Genomic DNA, 20,417 nt, shown 5'->3' on the forward strand with positions numbered 1-20,417 from the left:
TCTTCGACTTGATAGTCTGCCTAGGAGGTGTGGTGAAGGCTGTCTCAAGCTTGACAGCTTGGCCTAAGGTTTTGGTATTTAGATCCAGCTCCACCCCTACGCCTATGTTAGAGGGCGCGATCAGAACGTTGTTGTTATACCCCACGATTTTACCAATGCGGAGATCCATGTTGGAGGGGCGCATGTACACGCTGGACATCACGGCGAAGTTTACCGGAATCCGTGCATACTGGAGCATCTTTTGAAACTCGGTAATGTCTTGACCTACGTTCTCATCACGTTGAACCATGGCCTCGAATTTCTGCAGGAGGATCTGTCTCGCCGTGAAGTTATCGGAGTTAGAGCCTAGGATTGAAGCATTGGCACTCGCTTGGGATCCTAGTAGCAAGATCACGTAAATGCGAATACTCTCGCTAAGCTTCATCAGACCTTCAGTTGTCAGACCTTGGCTAGTGGGGGTGATAAACTTGCCCCAGTCACCATCAACCTGCAGCCACCATCTACCATTTGTCAACGACGACACCAGAGCTTTGAACTTGTACAAAGCGTTGGGATCTGCACCGTACTCACGACATATTTGCGCATACTTTGAGGTGGAGTAGGGGTCCTCGTACTGGGAAAAGCCTCTTTCGTATGACATGGGTACCTTCATTCTCGCGAGAATACGTCTCATGTGGTAGTACACGTGGAACTTGAAAATGGATTGAACGAGGGGGGTACGGAGCCACTCATGTGCTTGGCAGAGATCCCCAGCGCCGTTGTTGCGCAATGACAAACGAAATTCACCTGGATGTTCCAGTAGTCCAAGGCTTGCCCCCAATTTACACTCACGGGATCGTTCAACAGGTTAGTGGTGACTTTGATGGGGTACTTGGTGAACTGTGGGAAGGCCACGGAAATGTGCTGAGTCGTAGATACGTACAGGTCCTGATGCTCCAATTGGAGTACACCGAGAGGCCACTCACCTCTGTTGGACTTGTACTTTGCTTTGGGATTGTACGAGTAAATGCTCATGATTCTTTAAAGAAACATGAGACAACTGTATGTCACGGATATAGAGAAACCTACGATATTCAAACCTCATCTAGGGGAAAGCACGAGGATCGCTCTAAAATCCATCAGTATCCGCCCTAGGTGGGTGAACCTCTTCATAAAGAGCGAGATCAACATCCATAAGGCGGGGTCCAAGTCGATGGAAGTCGGAAATTTGGAAGTCCTCATCTCTTTGCGCCAGGTTTGTATAGAATTGAGGATCTCGCGGCCATAGTCAACAGTCAAGCGGGAGGGAGGATCAAGCTCTTCGTACTCAGGAACGGAGTCTGTAGGCTTAGGTTTAACAAGGGATACAGTGTGATAATCGATCAACCACTGCAGGACATTATGGGACGGGCCTTTGATAATATTGTAATGTTTACCGCGGGTGGCTACGACAGCATCTATAAGACTGACGTTCACCAGCGGGTGAGACTCGTGTGCTCCCAGCTGGATCCGGATTATTCTCTTTTAAATGGTGAGAAATCCAATGTACTAGCCCTGCTTCCTATCAAAGAGCTAAACGCTTGGAGAGATATGGTGACATGGAGTTTCGACACTCCTTTATACCTTCCCTTCAAAGGCTCGACGGACAGGTTAGAGTTCATGCTCATGAACGAGTATCAACACGAAAAGAACCCTTTCGTGGGAATTACCATGCACCTACTGATAGAATAAATATGACTGACATTGCTAAGCTTTACCCGAGCTTACCGCCAAGTGCGCCTGATCAAGAGCCTATGTATGATACCCCAGAAGAGAGCCAGGTCTATCGGTTGAAAAAGATCGAAGAGATCGAAGCGTTCTTCCGTGATGAGATCAAAGAGCGGGAGAAGCTGTACAAAAAGTTCAAAGTCTGGGGGATAGGGTTGAGATATGCAGATCATGGAATGATCGCAGTAACTATGATAACCGCCACAGCTGGCATTGCCACACTTGCAACGTGGTTCGGAGCTCCGATAGCCATAAGTCTGGAAGCAGCGGCTCTTGCAGTAGGCATGGGGCAAGTAGGTTTGAAGAATGCGTCCAAACGCATAAGTGTTAAGGTCCACAAACATGAATGTATCAAACTTCTAGCGGATTCCAAGCTGGAAACCGTGTTCGACAAAATCTCCAAAGCGATACAAGATGGCGTGATCTCTGACAGTGAGTTCATCATGATTATACAAGAAAAACAGCGCTACATGATGCTCAAGAAGCAGATACGCCAGAGGACTAAGAAGGCTGTGACAATGATCAACGATAACGAGCGCGCGGAATTATTAGCGCAAGGGAGACAGGAGGCTAGGGAGGAACTTCCCAAAAAAATTCAGTCTGCACAGTATGTAAGTGCTACTTAGAACAACCACCTGCCTACTCAGTGTAAGTTTTGTTGGAGGTAGCTTCTGCATAAGCTCCCACAAAACTCTACTAGACGATCTCGAGTACTTCTCCAGTGTCTCGATCGATGATAAGGCCACAGTCATATACGACACGTCGCTGCTTTTCGGAGAGCTGTCTCGAGTATTCTTCGAGATTTTTCCGCAATTCTTGAAATCTATTCCTTCATTCATTTTTAAACTCACAAAGACTATGATCCTCCACGTACCGCTCGAACCTCGACTCAAGGTCATTCCCCTCTCTAATTCTTGTAGCAAAACAAAAGCCAAGAGGGGTAGAGTAAAACTAATACCAGCGATTAAAATCATATTTGCTGCATCTCCAACTATATCACCTAGTTTTGAATTAGTATAACACATTTATTATATACTCATTCAAAAATATTTTTTCATCAATTTTTAGTTCGTGATCGTCGCAAAGACAATTCTTTTGCAAGGAACCCGGGAATGTCCTTCTCATTATACGGAACTTCTATCAGATATACGCCCATGGCTTTACATAATTGCCTCTTGATTACATCCCTATACTTTTGCTCTTTAAAAACCTCCGGGGAAGAATGGTACCTCTTGGTGTATTTGTAGTGCTGGATCCCTTTGAATTCAACAGCCAAGCGGAGCTCTTCGTTGTAGCAGTTAAGCACGAGGTTCTCCTTCGTCTTGGGGTTCTTCAACCAATTCAGCCTCACGCGTTCGAAGCTCCTGCCAAACCTTTTCTCCATTCTTTTTCTGCATTCACTTTCCTGTGTCTTATAGTGAATTGCTGATAGTAGAGCTGATACGGTGTCATAAATTTTTTTGAACAGGGTAATATTTATATACACATTCAAAAAGATTTTTCATCATTTATTCAAGCGAGGATCCCCAGGGGAACACGTCCTGGGATCTGAAATGCTCCGGGACATATTCCAGTAGCAAGGGTCTCCGTCCAACAGCCATGGAGCACATTTCCAGTGTTTTGAGATGGTCCGGGACAAACTTGAGCAGCCATGGGTACTCTTGAACCGCCCTAGTACACATTTTTTGGGTCTTGAAATGGTCTGGAACAATACTGAGCATCTGGGGTTCCTCTTTAACGACCTCGATACACATTCCCTGGGTCATGAAATGATCCGGAACAAATCTGAATACCGCGGCATCATCTTGAACCGCCATGGCGCATGTTTCCGGGGTCTTTAAATAATCGCGAGTTGCATTCTCATGATGTCGGCTCATGTTTATTATTATATATAGACCTCAACTAGCAGGCACAACTCTATGGACTTCCACTACTCAATTGCGCATGCTCGAGATTTTGTTGATGTCAGCATTGTTTCCGCTAGTCGCTATTGCGCATGCGCAAAATTTTATCGGAATTCCCGGAATTGTCGGATTTGTTGGATTCGGGGAACTCGGGATTTGGGGAAATTCCCTTGTCGTCCGTCGACTGTCCTAGAACATACATTTTTATTCCTTTTATATGACTTAACATATTCAGAATATGTCCATTCTTAAACATATACGCCATTATTTTTATCTCCCTTTTCAACATTATAAGTTTTTTATAAGTAGTAGTGCGTACCATATTTCATATAAGCAACAAGGAAAAATACAGAAATATATACTGGCAATACAGAAAAAACTTTGAAATACTGTCTTGTTAACCTGTTTGCAAAGTTTGTAAGCAAATACCGCATGGGAACAAGGTTGCAGCGTTCGTCATACACCCTGTCTCCACCATTCAATTAGGTAAACCGCTACAGGTGACCACAAAGTTTTTTTGCACTAGCTACGCTAAAGGATAAACTTCTTCTCAGAGGTATTTTTTTTTTTTTACGAAATTTAACGCCGCTTCAACTAAATTATAAACTGAGATGAAGTGCCAAGAGCACACCATTCTCACTGATAAAAAAATTAGGAGAATTATTTATTTATTGCTCCGATCAAATTTCGTAACGTCCTCGTTTAAAAACGGTTGCCTCGTTTTGGATGATTTCCAAGAAAACTAAAACACTAGTACAAAAAACATACAATAAAAAGGAATAAAGTAGCTCTGTGCGGTTTTCTCATTGGTTTAAAAAAGCCAAGAGAGAAATAAAAATATAGATCTCTGAATATTTTTTTTATTCTTGTCGGGTAGAGGAAGCAGCTAAAAAAAGAAAAAAACGAACTCAACATCTGATTGATTTCAACTAAAATGGTATGTAAATGTATCTATGTGTCCATATTATTTTTATGCGGAACACTTATTGGTGTGCCCTTTTTCCTGAGAAAAGGTTGAGGGAAATAAGAAACAAGGTTACTTTAAGCTAAATCATGACTTTAGACCTCCTACATTAGGCGGTGATGGGTACTGTACAAGTAATAGTTTATAGTGATTCCACTCTACTACCTATCACCATATGCAGCCAATAATCTCTGTTGTATAAGTTGTCATTTCATACTTTTTAGCCTCCTAAAAGACAATTTGGGGAATTTAAATGCCCGAAGTGCAATCGCCGATGGATGAGTGCGAATTCATGGTCAAACACTGGACAACAGTGTAAATCATGCAACACTAGGGTGTTACCGACAGACCTACGCCCATTGCAAAAAAGAAACAGTGAAGATGAAGCATATGAGTCACGTGATAGCCATCCCCAACATCTATGTGAGAAATGTAAACAACTTGGGAGTTTTTGCGGCGACATATTTTTTTAGATAAAATATATGTGTCCGGTGCATTTTTTTTTATCGGTGTTAAAATATTTACCGTTCAGACAGATCAGTGGTTTTTTTTTATAAATAAATTAATAACGACAAATTGAGTTCTATCAATTATCAACAGAACTATAAATAGACAACATTTTCTTTGTTTCAGTGTGCCTGCAGGGTTCCTTTAGGTGAATTAAAAATTAAAACCGATATAGAAAGTCAATTGTAAAAAAGTGGGAAAACAATGACACATAATTAAATGTTTTTAGAAATATTATTCTCATGGTTTTTAACGTTTTTATACAGGCAAAGATGGCTATTCGAAATTTACAAAGTAAGTTTTGAAAGCACAGCAAACACTGTTTTTAATTCTCGACCATAGAGCTCTTTAAGATAAACCTGGGAACGAGAATGCCTGTATCTATTTTTAGAATACCTTATACATTATTCTTGCTTCTGCTGCACTTTAAGTAACGAAGATAATCTCTATCCCAGGCTCAGTGACCACCAATTAAAATTTAAATTTTGGGAAAAAGAGATCTGTCAATCTTGGAGAACAAAGCTTAGTGTTGTGATGCCACAGCAAAACAACCTGGATTCAAATGATTTGTTAGATAGAAGTTGGCTAATTTTTTCAAAAAGACTTTTTCTACAACACAAAATGATAAGACACCCCAATTTCAAAAGTTCTCATTTTATGCGCGTCTGAGTTTCACATTTTAGAAACTCGCCGTTGGAATTCCACATGCTTTTTCAACAAGCAACATGAGTGGTACAATTAAAACAACTTAGAAGCAACAGCCAGCCTAAAGGTAGTAAATAAAAAGGGAAAAATAACAAGTAACTAAAATTTGAAAAACCAGCAATAGGTTGTTTCCCAGAATTTCCTTCTTGTCATTCTAAGTCATTTAAATTTCATACGACAAGCGTGATTAAAAGTTTTATTTCGATCGGAGCACCAGTATATCTGGGCAAACAAACAATTGAGCCTGTAAGGTTGTAAACTTGATCCAAGATTGTCCCTCAGCCAGAATTTTGTGTTGTTTATAAAAAAAAGTGTGTAGAGGGAAACGAAGAAGGGTAACGTTTTAAATCTAATTTATTCATCACGAATACAATATCTACCACAAAATAAACTGTACGAAATTCATTCCTGGAAAACAGATTTAATCAGAGTATTACTAAAGACGGTCGATTTAAAGGTGAAACTCTTCTGATACTTCATTTCCCTGAGTTAGACGAAAGAGGTCGGAATAAATTCCATTCATAAAATACTAAAAAATATAATTTATTCTAGGTATGCTTCGATTAACCTACACACGAGATAACGGCCCATCAGTCAAGAATCATTTAATGTTGACAACGCATGTCGTATATATTTTATTCTGATGTTACACTGTGTTTATCTGAACTGTGACATGCTTATTTTCAAACCTGAACCAGGTCGTCCAATTTCCGCTACCTATAAAAATGAATAATTCCAGTACAATTTGTACACTGTTTGCTACGACTTCGTCAGATAGAATTTCAATATTAATATAAACTTACTTTGCATATGGTACATGTAGTTCCTTTGTATTCAGGTTTGTATGACGCTTGACATAAAGGACACTTTTCTTCAGGCTTTCCCCTAAAAGTTAGGTGTAAACAACTTTAATATAAACACCTAGTACGTCGAATGTTTATATCAGTTAGCAGATTTGGTGACTATAGCTACAACCCATGTGGCAACCCGTCACATAATTGTAGCTGTCACATATATTGTTGAGGGTGTTATGACGTGTTATGACGTGGGAGAAACAAATTACGGGCATCGAAGGAACAAGTTAGAGCGGCTTTTTATCTATGGTGACTTAACTCCTTACAAATGGAAACCTCTCAGAATAAAATTAATTTTTACAGAAATTCAAAAAATGCTAGGCAACAAATGGTGAAAGAGGTCAAAGTAAACGAAAACGCAAGGTATTAACCTGTAGATAGGTGTATAAGACACTGCGCATATTGAAAATGGATTTAATTCATCGTAATCAAATTGAACAGCATTTGTAGGATTTTTATCGCATGCTAGTAATATCTTTCGTGTCTAAGAAAAAAAAGAAAACATATTTAAAAAAATATTAAAAGTATATTGACAAGATCACACGCAATTTGAAAATGAAACCTCCTTGGACATATTAATTGCTTGATTGTACTTTTACCTGTTGAGCCACTTCGGGTTTAGGTCCAAGCTCCAACAAGCGTCGCGCAAATGAAGATGCTATCTTAAAATTTTTTATCTACAAAAAAGAAACCAAGGTAAATTGATGCTTCAATGATGTGAAAAACTATAAGAAATAAATAAATAAAAAAATTGCATACCTTAAACGCTAAATTTAGAGCTGTACGTAACGTTAATATTAGATGAATTGGCTGTAGGTTACAGTGTGTGAAGTATGCTGCCATCTAAATATTCAAGAAAACATGGAAATTGATAAGGTTGGACAGACTGAATTACATATGTTTATATTACAAACACATGGACATGCTCATTTGTACTAATACAAGCTTATATTACGAAGAGTTATTACCTCGCAGACTTTTTTTTGTTGTTCAGGTGTTTGCTAAAAAAGAAATTTACCGAAAAGTTTTAAATACTGCATGTAAACAAGATGGAACTACACAACAAAGCTGCCATTTTTTTCAACCAAACTTTCGAGAAGTACTAATGTTGACAAATAACAACATAATTTAGAACATTTTTTAATTCATGCAGAGTTCTAGTCTCTAATCCCAGTGTTTTCAGCAAGCCTTTAAATTTTAAATTTGAGATTTTCCTTCGAGTGAAAGCTAGCCAGGCTCATTTTGTGAAATCCAGAGTATATGGAAAACCGATAGCTAAGTTGTCAGTGACAATACCTTTGGTAATTCTTTTCTATTTAACTCCATTTTTAAACCAACTAAATATTCCCGACAGATTGAAAGTAATTGTTGTGCCTAAATAGAAAGAAAAATTAACAGAAAAATAACAACAAAATAATGTCAGAATAATGGTAAGAACAGCCAACAGCATCAACAACAACAAAACGACGACGATGGCAGTAACAACGACGACAACAACACAACGACAACAGCAACGGCAACAACAACAACGACGACGACAACAACAACAATAACGACGACAACAACAACACGACAACAGCAACGACAACGGCAACAACAGCAACACAAATATATACCTCTGTTATTTCTTGCCTGTTTTCTACCGCAAGTAATGTGATACTTAATAAAATGTTATGCAACCTTTCAGTCGCTTCGAGAAATTTACCACCTGTTGTGAGTTGATAAGCAGTCTGAAATTGGAATAAAAAAATTCTACAAGGAACGCTTCGTCCTACTTTATTTTATTTTTAACGAACTTAGCTGGCAATGGTTAGTGAGATACAAAAGGTAGTAAAAGATAAATAAACCGCTGTGGGCTCGTGGGCTTAATTGAAACTTGTTTTGCGCAGGTAATGTTGTAATTTTTTTCTGCGACTATGGCTTTAGTCAAACAACGATACATCATTAATAAAACCGAGAAGAAAAAAATGTTCTCATTGTAAAAATTACAGTTTTGTTACGATTACATTATACCAGAACGTCCTTTGTCCAGCCGTTACAAAACATTGCACCAACTGTTGTGCATATAGTTTTAGAGTAACTTGGTAAAGTATATTACCTGTAAGCGCTGGACTAAATCGTTTAGTCTTAAACCAACTGCCGGAAATCCTGCCTTGGCACCTGCTTCTCTCCTGATTTGAAAAATAAAAAAATAAATAACAAAATAGAGCAAATATTTCTTAGTCCTAAAATATTTTAGTTAAAAACTATGCGGTCTTACCAGTTTCGGTGAGGGAAGGTATATAAGCTTGGTGTTGAAGGTAGCCCACTGACAGCAGCCCTTCCTCTGGAATAGGCTAGCATAAAGAGCTGTTTGTACGGTTCGAAGTCAACTACACCAAGTTGTTCGTTAAGTAGCTGCAATTAGAAGTAGTAAAATTAACTATGCTATGAAAATCACATTAGTCTCCGCGACAATTCTTGGAGAATATTTTTTTTAAAACTAATTTTATTTTTTTAGCATCTGATTACTTACGACTAAAGCTCCTGAAAAACGGTATAAATCGAGGAAGTCGCAAAATTGAACTCACAAGACACAACAGGTATTTGCGATGGGTTATTAGCGTATGGCAAAAAACATTGACGATAATTTTTATCGCTTTTAGTGGACACTTAGCTTTAAAGCATATAAATTCATGTAATATTATTGCTCACATACAACTTGGTACTCAATTATAAAAGCAACCAACAAGCTCACCCTAGCAGCTGAGTCGAAAGATCCAGCCAAAAGATGATCAACAGCTAATTTAGAGTTCGTTACCCATACTTGTGCTTGACTGTTACCTCTTGTGGGTGGAACATAGTAATCTTCACCTCCTCCGGATGGCATTGGTCCAATATCCTAAACAGAGCATTCTATGCATTAAACAAATTCTATTTGTTATCAAGTTTTGACACTTTTATCTTCTTTCCAGTTATGTATACGGAGTCGTAAAATCCACGTAAATTAGTTCCATTTATAAGTAACACTAAAAAGTCTGATGTGACACTCACCAGGTCAGCAGGTAGCTCCAAATCGTCATCTCCAACATCCCAACCACCACCTTCTTCATCAATTTCTAATTTCTCTTCAGGATCTCCAAATCCTGCATCTAAAAAAAATTGAAAACTTGGGTAATAAATCAATGCAAGAAAGAAGACAATAAAAATCTAAAAAGGAATGTCGTGAAATACCTTCGTCCAGCACAAGGTCAGAATCTCCCCAACCTTCACCATCAGCATCCATGCCGCCGATGTCTGCTGCCATATTGCTTGCCCCAGTGTCTGAACATAAACAACAACAAAAACTTAGTCTTATGCCAATGTGTGGGTATAGTGAATGTAATTTGTACATGTTATTTGTCCCATGGACTGCTAAACTAATGATTAAATCACATTTTAACATATGAAATTTCGTTAAATCTCTTACGCAGAAATGCTATTCAAGGTTTCTCCATTGTTTTTTTTTTTAAAAGTAAAACATACATAATTTTTTTTAACTCTTTGAACTTTCTTCTTTCATGCTGCCAGAACAAGGAAAGAAGTACAGGAATTGTAACATTCATGCCACTAGGAATAAAATTTACCTTTCATGGAAGCAGCTCCTTCAAATAGAGTCTTGCTGACTGTTAGTAAAGGCCAATTTCCTTCATTTTGTAAGATTGGCACCGGTGGGCGTAATAACTTTGCATTTGGATTTATAGCTGGCAGCTAGAAGAACATAACATGAAATACGTAACACTGAAAACAAAAGACAAGTAAAAAGAATTTTAGTTTTCTGTACATACCTTTTCTGGGTCAAGATTAAAAATTTCTTTAATTTCTTCACATTCTGCTGCCAAACCATGGGTTGCTGCAGTTAAATAAGCCAATGAACCTAAAGGAGTATTTTTCAGATGATAAATCATGTTACATGGCTCACTTTGGAGAAATATCTATCTCATGGTAACTATTTGACCTTGGCCAACTTGCTTTAGAACTTTTATCCTTTCTTCAACGTCGCCACAGTACAAAGCATTGTGCAATTGTCCACTCACATCTTTACGGATTTCAGCTGAAAAAATACATATTCTTTATTATCGTCTTTTCAATACTTAATTCAATACAGGTTTGATTAACACACTAGTTAGCTAGTTCCAAAATGTTCAATAAGGTAAACTTACATATTTTTAACATTTTTCGCAATTTTTCGCTGTTGCCAGTTGTTAAGTAAAGGAAAGAGAGTCTGTCAAAGTTTTTCGTTCTTTGGTAGCACATTTCCACAACCTAAAAAATTTAAATAATAAAAGCTGCATTTGATTAAAGAACAAACTTTTGATTAATCTCTGATTTTAATTTATAATTTTAAGGATATATGAAACACTTAATACTCATGTTAATATATTCTCTAAACTGCAAAATAAAAGTATATTTTCTGAGAAACATAGAGGTATATCAAACAAAAATTGTTTTCAAGAAGCATTTTTCAGAAGCATCTCAAAAAATTATACAATTTCATTTGTGTCATCACAGAAGCTTGGTGTATAAAGATAAATATACCTGGTGATTTCCTTGCAACAAAGCCATTTCACTTAATTTCTCCCAACACACTTTATCATCCAAAGATTTAGCAGCTTCCAAAGCAATTTCAAGATTGCCACATTCAACAGCCAAACCAAAACGTGTCTTTTCATCTTTCACAAAATGCAAGGCAACTTCAGGATATCCCTTTCTTTGAAGATACGAGATGATAGATTGTCCAACCAACTTTGCATTTCGTACCATATGCAAAACTTCATCATAACGATGGTTAACTAAAGCTAGTTTGAACTTAAATTCTGTAGGGTCAATATTTAGTACCTTTGTCTTGCATTCCCTATCCAAACAATAGACACTGCTGCCCTGTAAAAGAAACATGAAAAAGTTATTATTAAATTCAAGAAAAATATGACAAATATATTATGCGAAATACATACCTTCACTCTGGTAATATATATTGGTAAGTCCAACGTCCTGATGATACCACTGTCACTAAAATCAAAAAACAGTACTTGTAAAGATGGTGTAATGGTAGTGCATTCGACTTTTGGTCATAAGGTTGCAGGTTCGAGTCTCCATTCCAACACACTTTAAATGTAGTGTTGTCAGACAATTTAAAGCCACCTAGTAATTGTGAACTAAAACGTGTGGCAGATAAGGCTATATGTATCTCTGGAGGGGAAAGAAAGCCACCTGTTTGGATGGAATCCTCGACTTTCCATTACTTACCCACCTATGTGGTATAGAAATTTCGCTAAAAGATTTAAGAAAAAACATACCCATTGGTTAGAGTGTATTTGATATGGTTGCTGGTTGTGTAAACAAAAACACCAGAATCGTCCCAGGCTCCACTCTTTATTTTTACGCTTTCATGAACAGTGCACAAGTTCTCCATTTTGCGGTTACAAATTGCAATTGCTGAAAATAATTTGTCAAAAATTTAATAAACAAAAATACAGTCTTTTATATGTAGCACTTTGCTTTGTCATCACAGAAAAACGTGTTTAAGGATACTGTAAGGGTATAGACACATATTCAGTATATTCATTATTTCTTAAAAATTATCTTTTTTTTAAAAAAATTATTTATTGAACATAAAAGCAAATTTAAAAAATGTGAAAAAATGAATTTTTGTTTGCCCCTTTGTGTTTTAAACTCACTTTTTTTTAAATAACCAAAATATACTTAAAATGTGACAAAGTCATTTGCAGCAGGTATTGATGAGCTCGTGTGCAAAGTTTTGTTCAGTTTCTCCATCGTGGAGGGAAAGTTTTGGACATTTTAAGTCATGTATACATTGTGAAAAACGAACATCTAAAATTCCTCGTAAAAGGGTTTTTTGCAACTTGACCTTTACAACAATAGCCTATTCAAAGATTTGCAGAATGTGTTAAGCGAACTATTGACAACTCATTAAGTATTTAAACTCTGTTAAAAAAATCTGTTGTGCTTAATGTCAGTTGGTATAAAAAAAATAAATAAAAATTTCGAAACAAATTAAAATTAAACAGAATAAAAAAAATATAACTCTAGAACACGCTAGAACAAAACCGATCCAGGAAAAGGTTTTTCTGCGACATTAAATCTACCCATCTCGAAAAAAGTTTAAAAAGCATAATTTAGCTTGTTTAGATAATAATATCCACACCGTGATCGTTAGAACTTATTGAATGTTTAAAGTGAGATTCACACATATTATCTCTTTCTTTGCTTTTCAAAATAAACTGTGTTTGAAGTTTGCCAACCAAAAGAAGTAGATCCTTTTTTATTCTACTTCCAATCAACATTTTTGAAAAAAAAATTCAGAAACTGGTAGAGAATATTAAACTCCACAAATTTTTGTAAGAAAAATTTATTTATACCCTTACAGTATCCTTAAATATAAAAGAGAACTTACAGTGTTTTGCAATTATGGCTACGTATGTCATATCAGATGACCAGATCACATTGCGGGCTTTTGATATCTTCACTGTCGCCATAACCCTTTTGGAAAAAAATAAAGCCTAGGTTTTTATTTCTGATCAAAAAAGCTAGCGGTTCACATTTTTTTCACACATGTGACATTTTTCTGCCAATTACCAGCAAAATTTTTAACATTTAAGAAATAAACAGATTAAATAAGTTTCAACTAAAAAGTAATGCAGAAACTCTAGTCAATTTATTGCACACAAAAAAGAAATGGGAATCGGGTAAATATAAACACCATTGTCATTTTTGACAAGGTTAAACAAGAATGGACAACAATTAAAAATTAAAATGGAAATACATACCTCTTTTGTTGCACATCAAAGAGCATAATCTGTTCAGAATCACGCAACAACAAACTTCCAGTACCAGCATAAAAGATCATATCGCAAGATGGTGCTTGGACTTTTTTTGTCACTTCGTTTTTTAAATTTTTGATAACAACCTAAATAAACAGCAAATCAGTTTATAAAAATGTTATTTGATTTTAATTGCAAAATAAAAGCAAGAGTCATTTTTCACAGAAGGGTGCAATAGCCAACATATTTGCCTAAAACATGTAAAATGGTGACTGATGACACATACTGAATGCTAAACCTTGCAAAGTTATACAATTCAGCACACTTAAAAGCACATGTAAAATGTCCCAAATTGATGTGTGCTATTTTCAACATATGTAACCGAAATATCCTTGCCAAAAGAGCAAAAGAGCTTACATTTTGTTGCTTATCAAGGACTGCAAATCTATTTCGAGCTACCCACACTGCAGCAAGTCCTGCTGAACGTCTACCTTCTGAGACTATAATAAAACATTTTTATTTGTACAAAATATTTAGATCAAATAAGGTAGAAATCAATTCAGTTTAAGAAACTTACCCTCGGGATCAGAAGATCTAATATCTTTTGGAATGGCATGTAACTCATAAATTTGATTTTCTGCATTTCCAGACGCAGCTGTGCTCTAAAAATTTTTTGACACATACATAAAACAGATAACAGAAATGGTCATGCTGACGATTACTAAAATAGAAGGTAAGTTAATGTATTTGTCATAGTTAATACAGCAGGGCTTTGATAGCTAATATAGGATTAGTGATATAACAGGTGATTGGAACTTTTTGTGTGGTTTCAATATTATAGAAGTCAAAGTATGTGATTAGTTAAATAAGGTGTTCGTTTCGATGCTTAAGATTAGTTATTGGAATAACTAATCCGAAAGTAGCTAATGTACCGAAGTCACAGAGATCAGTCAGTTTATGACATAGAAATATAACTACTCATATAACTACTTAGCTTCAACTCATCAAAAATAATCTTAGTGTAACTTTAACATTTATCAGACAAACTAAAATGGTTGTTTACAAAATTCTACTTACATAAGTCAACAAAATGCATCTTTCTGCGGGATTAAATATAAGATTGACAGGAGATGGGCGACCAGATCCCCTTAAAAAAAACGAAACAACTATTTAACTATTTGACAACTATCTGTTTATCTCAATCTAAATAACACTAGCTAAAGGTCTAATAAATATCATGGGTTTAGAATACATATAAATACATTTAAAATACAAATGTTGAAAAATATACAAGGCTTGTCAATGCTTTAAAAAACCTACTTTTTGAACTGCATAACGGGGATATCTTTAGATGTTCCAAACTCATACATTCTTAAATAACGTTCCTAATGTAAAGATATTTCTCACAGTTCAACATTGAACAAAAAAATACAATTTACTTGTTAGACTGACAGAAAACTTTTTTACCTTGACATAATAAAGCGTATTCAAGTGGACAGCATAAGCAGGTCGTTCCCTTTCCAGTTTAAACACTATCATACCACTATCATGACCTTAAGTAAGTTAATAATCGAACTTATAAAAAATCATTGTAATTGTAATCATTGTTAGTTAACATTGTTGTCAATGGTAACTGAGAAAATAAATTTAACAACATATAAATAAATGTTATTGGACATTTAGTTTTATATTGTTGTACAGTAGGGCTTTGAAGTCAAATAAATAAATACCTGCAGCGAACAAATTCAAAGTGGGATGAGCTCCTAATATCCAGAATCGATCACTCTCTCTCCGAAAAGTTTGTACACCAGTCCTGAACAACAAGAAACAAAAAGTTGTGAAAGGTTTAGTAATATTTGCAATGTCATATAAAAGTTACAATATTACCTTTTGGACATGTCCCAGACGCGAATACTTTTGTCCTCAGAGTTACCTGAAATTGGATTATAATACACAGTTATAAAATTGTTTAGAAAAAAATCTAAAGAAATGACAATCAAAAATAATGGAATCATACTTAATATAAGCTCTTGGCGAGGATGAAACAAGACTGATGAAACATTATTGTAATGGCCTCTGCATGTATCCACTTCCCATGCTTTGGATTCTAAAAAAACATTTTAAACATCACTGCAATGGCTTGCAAGAGTACCCTAGCACTTGAAGTCAGTGAGCAAATAACAAATTTACCGTTCATTCTCCACAGCTTAACTTGTCTATCATCAGCAGCAGAAACAATAAGCGGCATAGTTGGGTGAAAAGCAACCCAGTTGACACCACGGTCATGGCCCTAAATAAATATGAATATAATAGTTTACCATTTCAGTCTTTCTAATTCACGCTGGCATGTGGCAATTGCCAAGGTGAATGCCAAAATGTTCACAAAAATACACGATTCAAAAGAATTTACCAACAGGGTTTCCCTTTAAGTTGGTTATAACTTTAACTTATCAAAGTTTTACTCTCATTTTCTTTCTTAATTTTACTGTTATTCATGTGTTAAAGTTGTAGCATAAAAAAATGTGTACAACACTAAATATTGCATGTATTCGTAAAATATGGTTTGAAAAAATAATATGTTTTAGTTTGTCAATTGTGAATTGCTTATTTTTTTAACTAAATAATTCATTATAATTACCAGCTTTTTTAAACTGGCTGGTACGTCTTTGAGCAAAAAAAACTGTGAGTACAAAAATTGAAATTCGAACAAAATGTGTGTAGCTTAGCACAAGAAGTTTTCAAAAAGTTAAATATTTCCATTTCCATCTTGTTTCTTAGTGCATTTACACATAATTTAGCTAACAACAAAACAAAACAAAAATGAAAAATCATGTACCTCAAGCACATGTTTAACAATAGCATCAGCAGTTCCAAATAAATCCATTTGGCCAGGTTGTTTTGGTGAAGTATCCTCTGACACCTTTGCTCCAGGAGAAACAAACTTCTTACGCAAACCTGAAAGATTATTTGTTGAGAAAAAAATATGCTAACACAATATTATTCAATACACTGAAAATAGGCCTAACAACCTCAGATGCATGTTAAACATACCTGCAAAGTCCCATACTCTCACTGTTTGGTCAAGTGAAGCAGAGACAAGATAATCTTCAGATGGATGAAACTGAGCACACATGACATAGTGGTTGTGACCAGTCAGTACTCTAGCAAAAAAAAGAATAACACAAAAATCAGTATTATTCCATTAGTGTATCACATTGAACGATATCTATTTTTTTCAACTTCACTTTTTCTTATTAAATTATATACTAAAACTTATATGAAAACATATTTACCCAATGCAATTTCGTGATTGCCAATTCCAAATTCTGATAGTCTGATCATCAGAGCAACTGACTATCCATGGGTATTCCTAACCGAAAATAAAATAATCTTTGTTCATTAAATTTAATCCATGTGATCTCAACTCTGTCAAAAGAAAGTACATACATGGTGAAAGAATGTTGTTCTGATGTAATCCAGATGACCAAGTAGAGTGAAAATACATTTCTTTTGTTTATAATTCCAAACCTAAAAATTACACAAGAACATAAACAGTAACAATATTTGTTGCGTCTTCCATATAAATTGAAAAAAATTTATAACAGATGATGTTAGCTGAATGCTTGAATTATACCATTATGTCATGTTCTTATCATATCCCAGTATAGGTTATACCTAACAAAAATTGTAAACCTACTGTTTACCCTCCTTATCAAAAAAACCATTCACAATTAAAAGTAAATCTAAATAATATACAGAAACATTTACAACAATATTTTAAAGGGATTGAAAACTTTTTTTTTACCTTGATTTTGTAATCATCTCCACCTGACACGAATAATGGTTGATGTTCATGAAAATCTATACCTCTTACTGGTCCTAAAATCATTATAAAAATATAATTACGAATTAAATTGACGTTAATAAACAACAAAAATTAAAAAAAGGGAACACCATTTTTTTATTATAAAATATTACCGTCATGTTCATCGAATCTTTCCAGGAGAGTGCACATACGATAATCCCAAAGTTGAATGACACCATTGTGCAAGCTTGCTAACACCCATGGTCTTTTAGAATGAAATGTCAACCCTATGAATGAAATGGCAGATTTATATTGCGTGAAAGTGAAAAAAAAATTAATATATAATGATAAGTCTTTTTAAAGCAGTTAAATTGCATGCCTAAGTATTTCTGGATATGCAGTGAGCGTGTGATGTTTAAAATTTTAATTTGACAGAGGAAAATATTATGCCTAAATGTTTATTATAAAATCACAAAAATACTGCTGTAAGAAAATATTGTTGTAAAGGAATATTTCAGCAAGACTTATTCTGTATCCAGAATAAGTCTTGCTGAAATATTTCTTTGTAATATACTTTTCCAAAAAAATATTGAACCAGCGAGCAAAGTGCGCTTGTCTGTTTATAGCGCAAAACGCGTTTGCCGGATTTTTAATATGTATGCTGGATATATGGAAAGTGAGAATTTTAACCGGTTCGTAGCCAATGTAAGTCAATGATAAATGTTGCAAAACCATGTTAAGTTCTTCTCTGACTTCACATTTTGTATTTTTGTAACAACAATAATTTAATTTTCGCAGAATTCCTTTCATGGTTCACTTAGATTTATATTTGTGTCTTGTGATTAATGTTATTTTTTATTTTTTTACTTTGTTTGTTTGTTTGTGCTGATTTGATTGATTAGTCCATATATATATACAATTGACAATAAAAAATGATAATTATGATAATTAAACTTTACATTCTTGACAATGAAGAAAAAGCTAGGTGTGTGACAAATTACACACACAAAATTATTTTTATGGTGTGCAGGTGTTTAATTTTAAAATCTTTATTTGTTCTGTTAACTGACAGCCTAACATGACATGACATGATATTGTCAGCCTTAAGTTTAGGATCCGGCCTATTTCACAAAAAAATAGAGCAGATGAAATGAGTACAAAATAAATCTATATTAATAAAACTATAGACAGGCTGGAAAATATTTTTAAGAAAAAAAACATTTGCATTATGTTCTCCTTCACAGATCCTTTTTAATAATTCCCTTTTACCAACATTGTCGACTATCTAGGTATTTTTAACCTGATTAGGCTACTAAAAATTTAACGGTTACCCAAACACTCTTTAGAAAAATTGCATTGATTTTCATATTGTAATGGATAGTCTATGCGACCATGATATAAAAAATCTGACAGCTTCGCAGGTGATCAAGTTATTAAAAAACATCATTTGTTCACTTTTCAGGGTTTGTTTGGCAAACAAAAAGATACTATGATTTGGTGAAGAAAGGTCTTTTACTGTGGATTTCTTCTAACTGGAACATTGTTTGGGTTGTCAGGCCATTTCGTAAGAATTTAGGCAGGCGTGCGGTAGATCACACGCCTCAAAAATTCTGCGCGTGCGATGCGCGTGCGATCAAAAAAAAAATTTACATAAACATTTCCTTTACCCCTGTACACCGCACAGGGGCTGCTGTTTTGGCGTAAGGAACATACAAAGTGCAAGTTCCAACAATGTACGGCAAGGAATTTCAACCCGAATACGAAGAAGTCGTAAGCAGACTCGTTAATTAAACTTTGTTATTACTTGTGGGGAAAACAGATATTTAAATTAAATTAAATTACGGAAAGTCGAACAGCCGCTAATAATAATATTTAATAAACCTTCGATGAATCATAAAAATTATTATCTAAAAGAATATTTCGTTATTAAAGAAGTTTTTTTTTCTTATTAATGATATTATCTTTTAGTTATTTTAACTTAAATGCTGAATTTCTTTTAAATTCTTCAAAAGGCGACCTTACAAAGAATAAAATACTGTTGCATTTTTTTATAAAATCATTAAAACTCGCAAAGCCTTAATATAGCCTGGTAGCTGGCAAATGGTAGCAATTAAATTGTGCGATCTATTGTGAGTTCAGTAAAAGAATGATTGTTTATTTTTAGAGTTCAGTAAAAGAATGATCGTTTATTTTTAAGGTTTATTTAATAAATGTTCTTGTTATAAATACAATAATTTTTAATTACAGCAACGTTTTGCGTGTGCGATGAATCGCAAGCCTAAACAAATCTGCACGTGTGTGGGGGCGTGCGCGTGCGATCGCACGCCTCTCACGAAATGGCCTGGGTTGTAAACTATTATCGAGTGTAGTAAGGCCGTCATTAGAAACATGTTATGTTTGCGTCCTCCGACTGACTCACTTTTGGTAATAAAAACCAGAGTCGGTAAGTCGCAAAAAATATTTTTTCGCCAGAAATAATTTATGCAAAATTGAGAAAAACTTGCGAAAATTGATTTCCGTGAAAATTAATTCCTTTAGTGCACTCCTGTGGCTACTGACAGTTTATAGGGTGGCAAAAAATGGTCTACAAACGATGTCGAGTGGCGTTATACTGTTTTGGCCCTGGGAACAAATTTGCTTACTCAACTCATTTTTGCGGGGTCTTCAGGACGCGAACACAACATATTTTTGATCATTGTGTGAAGAAATGGACTGACAATTACTTTGCCCCACCTAGCAATGAGTACCCCATCCCAGTCTAACTTTAAAATTAACCGAAATAGTTATGTAAAAGTACTTTAGTTTAGTAGGGGCCAAATTGAAAAGTGTAGCTACACTTAACTCAAGTATTAAAGAAAGTTGACAAAGTTCTTACTTTCCCTTGTAGCTAGTTAGCTAAATATCAATCTGATTTTTGTTTGGGCGTTTTATCTAAAGCTAAAAAGTTAAATTAACTACCTTTAACACGGGCTGATTTGGTTTCAAATTTCGTCAACATGTCGCTCCTGTAGTCTTTGACTTCTCATATAACTACGAGGTTTTGAGCAATGGACAAATTACGGTCGCCTTTTCCTTACACGTCACCCGTAGAAGAAATACTGACCAAAATTTCAATTGTTGAGACCTGACTAT

General features: G+C 35.2%; 1 protein-coding gene across 1 annotated transcript; it reads right to left on the reverse strand.

The window, feature by feature from the left end:
- Positions 1-6,162: 6,162 nt before the first annotated feature.
- On the reverse strand, positions 6,163-20,397 carry LOC130653971 (coatomer subunit alpha-like). Its single transcript, XM_057456470.1, has 38 exons — positions 20,244-20,397; positions 17,459-17,572; positions 17,286-17,359; positions 16,928-17,008; positions 16,774-16,850; positions 16,532-16,641; positions 16,317-16,435; positions 15,671-15,770; positions 15,498-15,587; positions 15,368-15,413; positions 15,211-15,293; positions 14,948-15,033; positions 14,801-14,865; positions 14,558-14,627; positions 14,058-14,142; positions 13,898-13,980; positions 13,487-13,626; positions 13,114-13,199; positions 11,996-12,134; positions 11,654-11,708; positions 11,238-11,579; positions 10,862-10,964; positions 10,657-10,752; positions 10,487-10,575; positions 10,286-10,409; positions 9,894-9,983; positions 9,714-9,811; positions 9,418-9,561; positions 8,941-9,077; positions 8,779-8,851; positions 8,297-8,410; positions 7,977-8,054; positions 7,649-7,681; positions 7,440-7,523; positions 7,280-7,357; positions 7,052-7,164; positions 6,630-6,711; positions 6,163-6,543 (listed from the first exon to the last, which is right to left on the reverse strand). Exons 1-38 carry the CDS (start codon positions 20,281-20,283, stop codon positions 6,484-6,486), a joined length of 3,681 nt encoding a protein of 1,226 aa, XP_057312453.1. The 5' UTR covers positions 20,284-20,397; the 3' UTR covers positions 6,163-6,483.
- Between the last annotated feature and the right edge of the window lie 20 nt (positions 20,398-20,417).

The sequence above is a fragment of the Hydractinia symbiolongicarpus genome, chromosome 8, assembly GCF_029227915.1.
Source record: "Hydractinia symbiolongicarpus strain clone_291-10 chromosome 8, HSymV2.1, whole genome shotgun sequence".
NCBI classification, from domain to species: domain Eukaryota; kingdom Metazoa; phylum Cnidaria; class Hydrozoa; order Anthoathecata; family Hydractiniidae; genus Hydractinia; species Hydractinia symbiolongicarpus.

Bases quoted from the DNA above. Each gene is read 5' to 3' on its own strand.
- LOC130653971 (XM_057456470.1), bottom strand. From the start codon at position 20,283: ATGTTGACGAAATTTGAAACCAAATCAGCCCGTGTTAAAG. The intron at 15,034-15,210 runs GTATTTATTTAT...AACTTACTTAAG, and splicing joins TTTGAATTTGTTCGCTGCAG to GTCATGATAGTGGTATGATA. The intron at 10,410-10,486 runs GTATGTACAGAA...ATGTTCTTCTAG, and splicing joins TTAATCTTGACCCAGAAAAG to CTGCCAGCTATAAATCCAAA.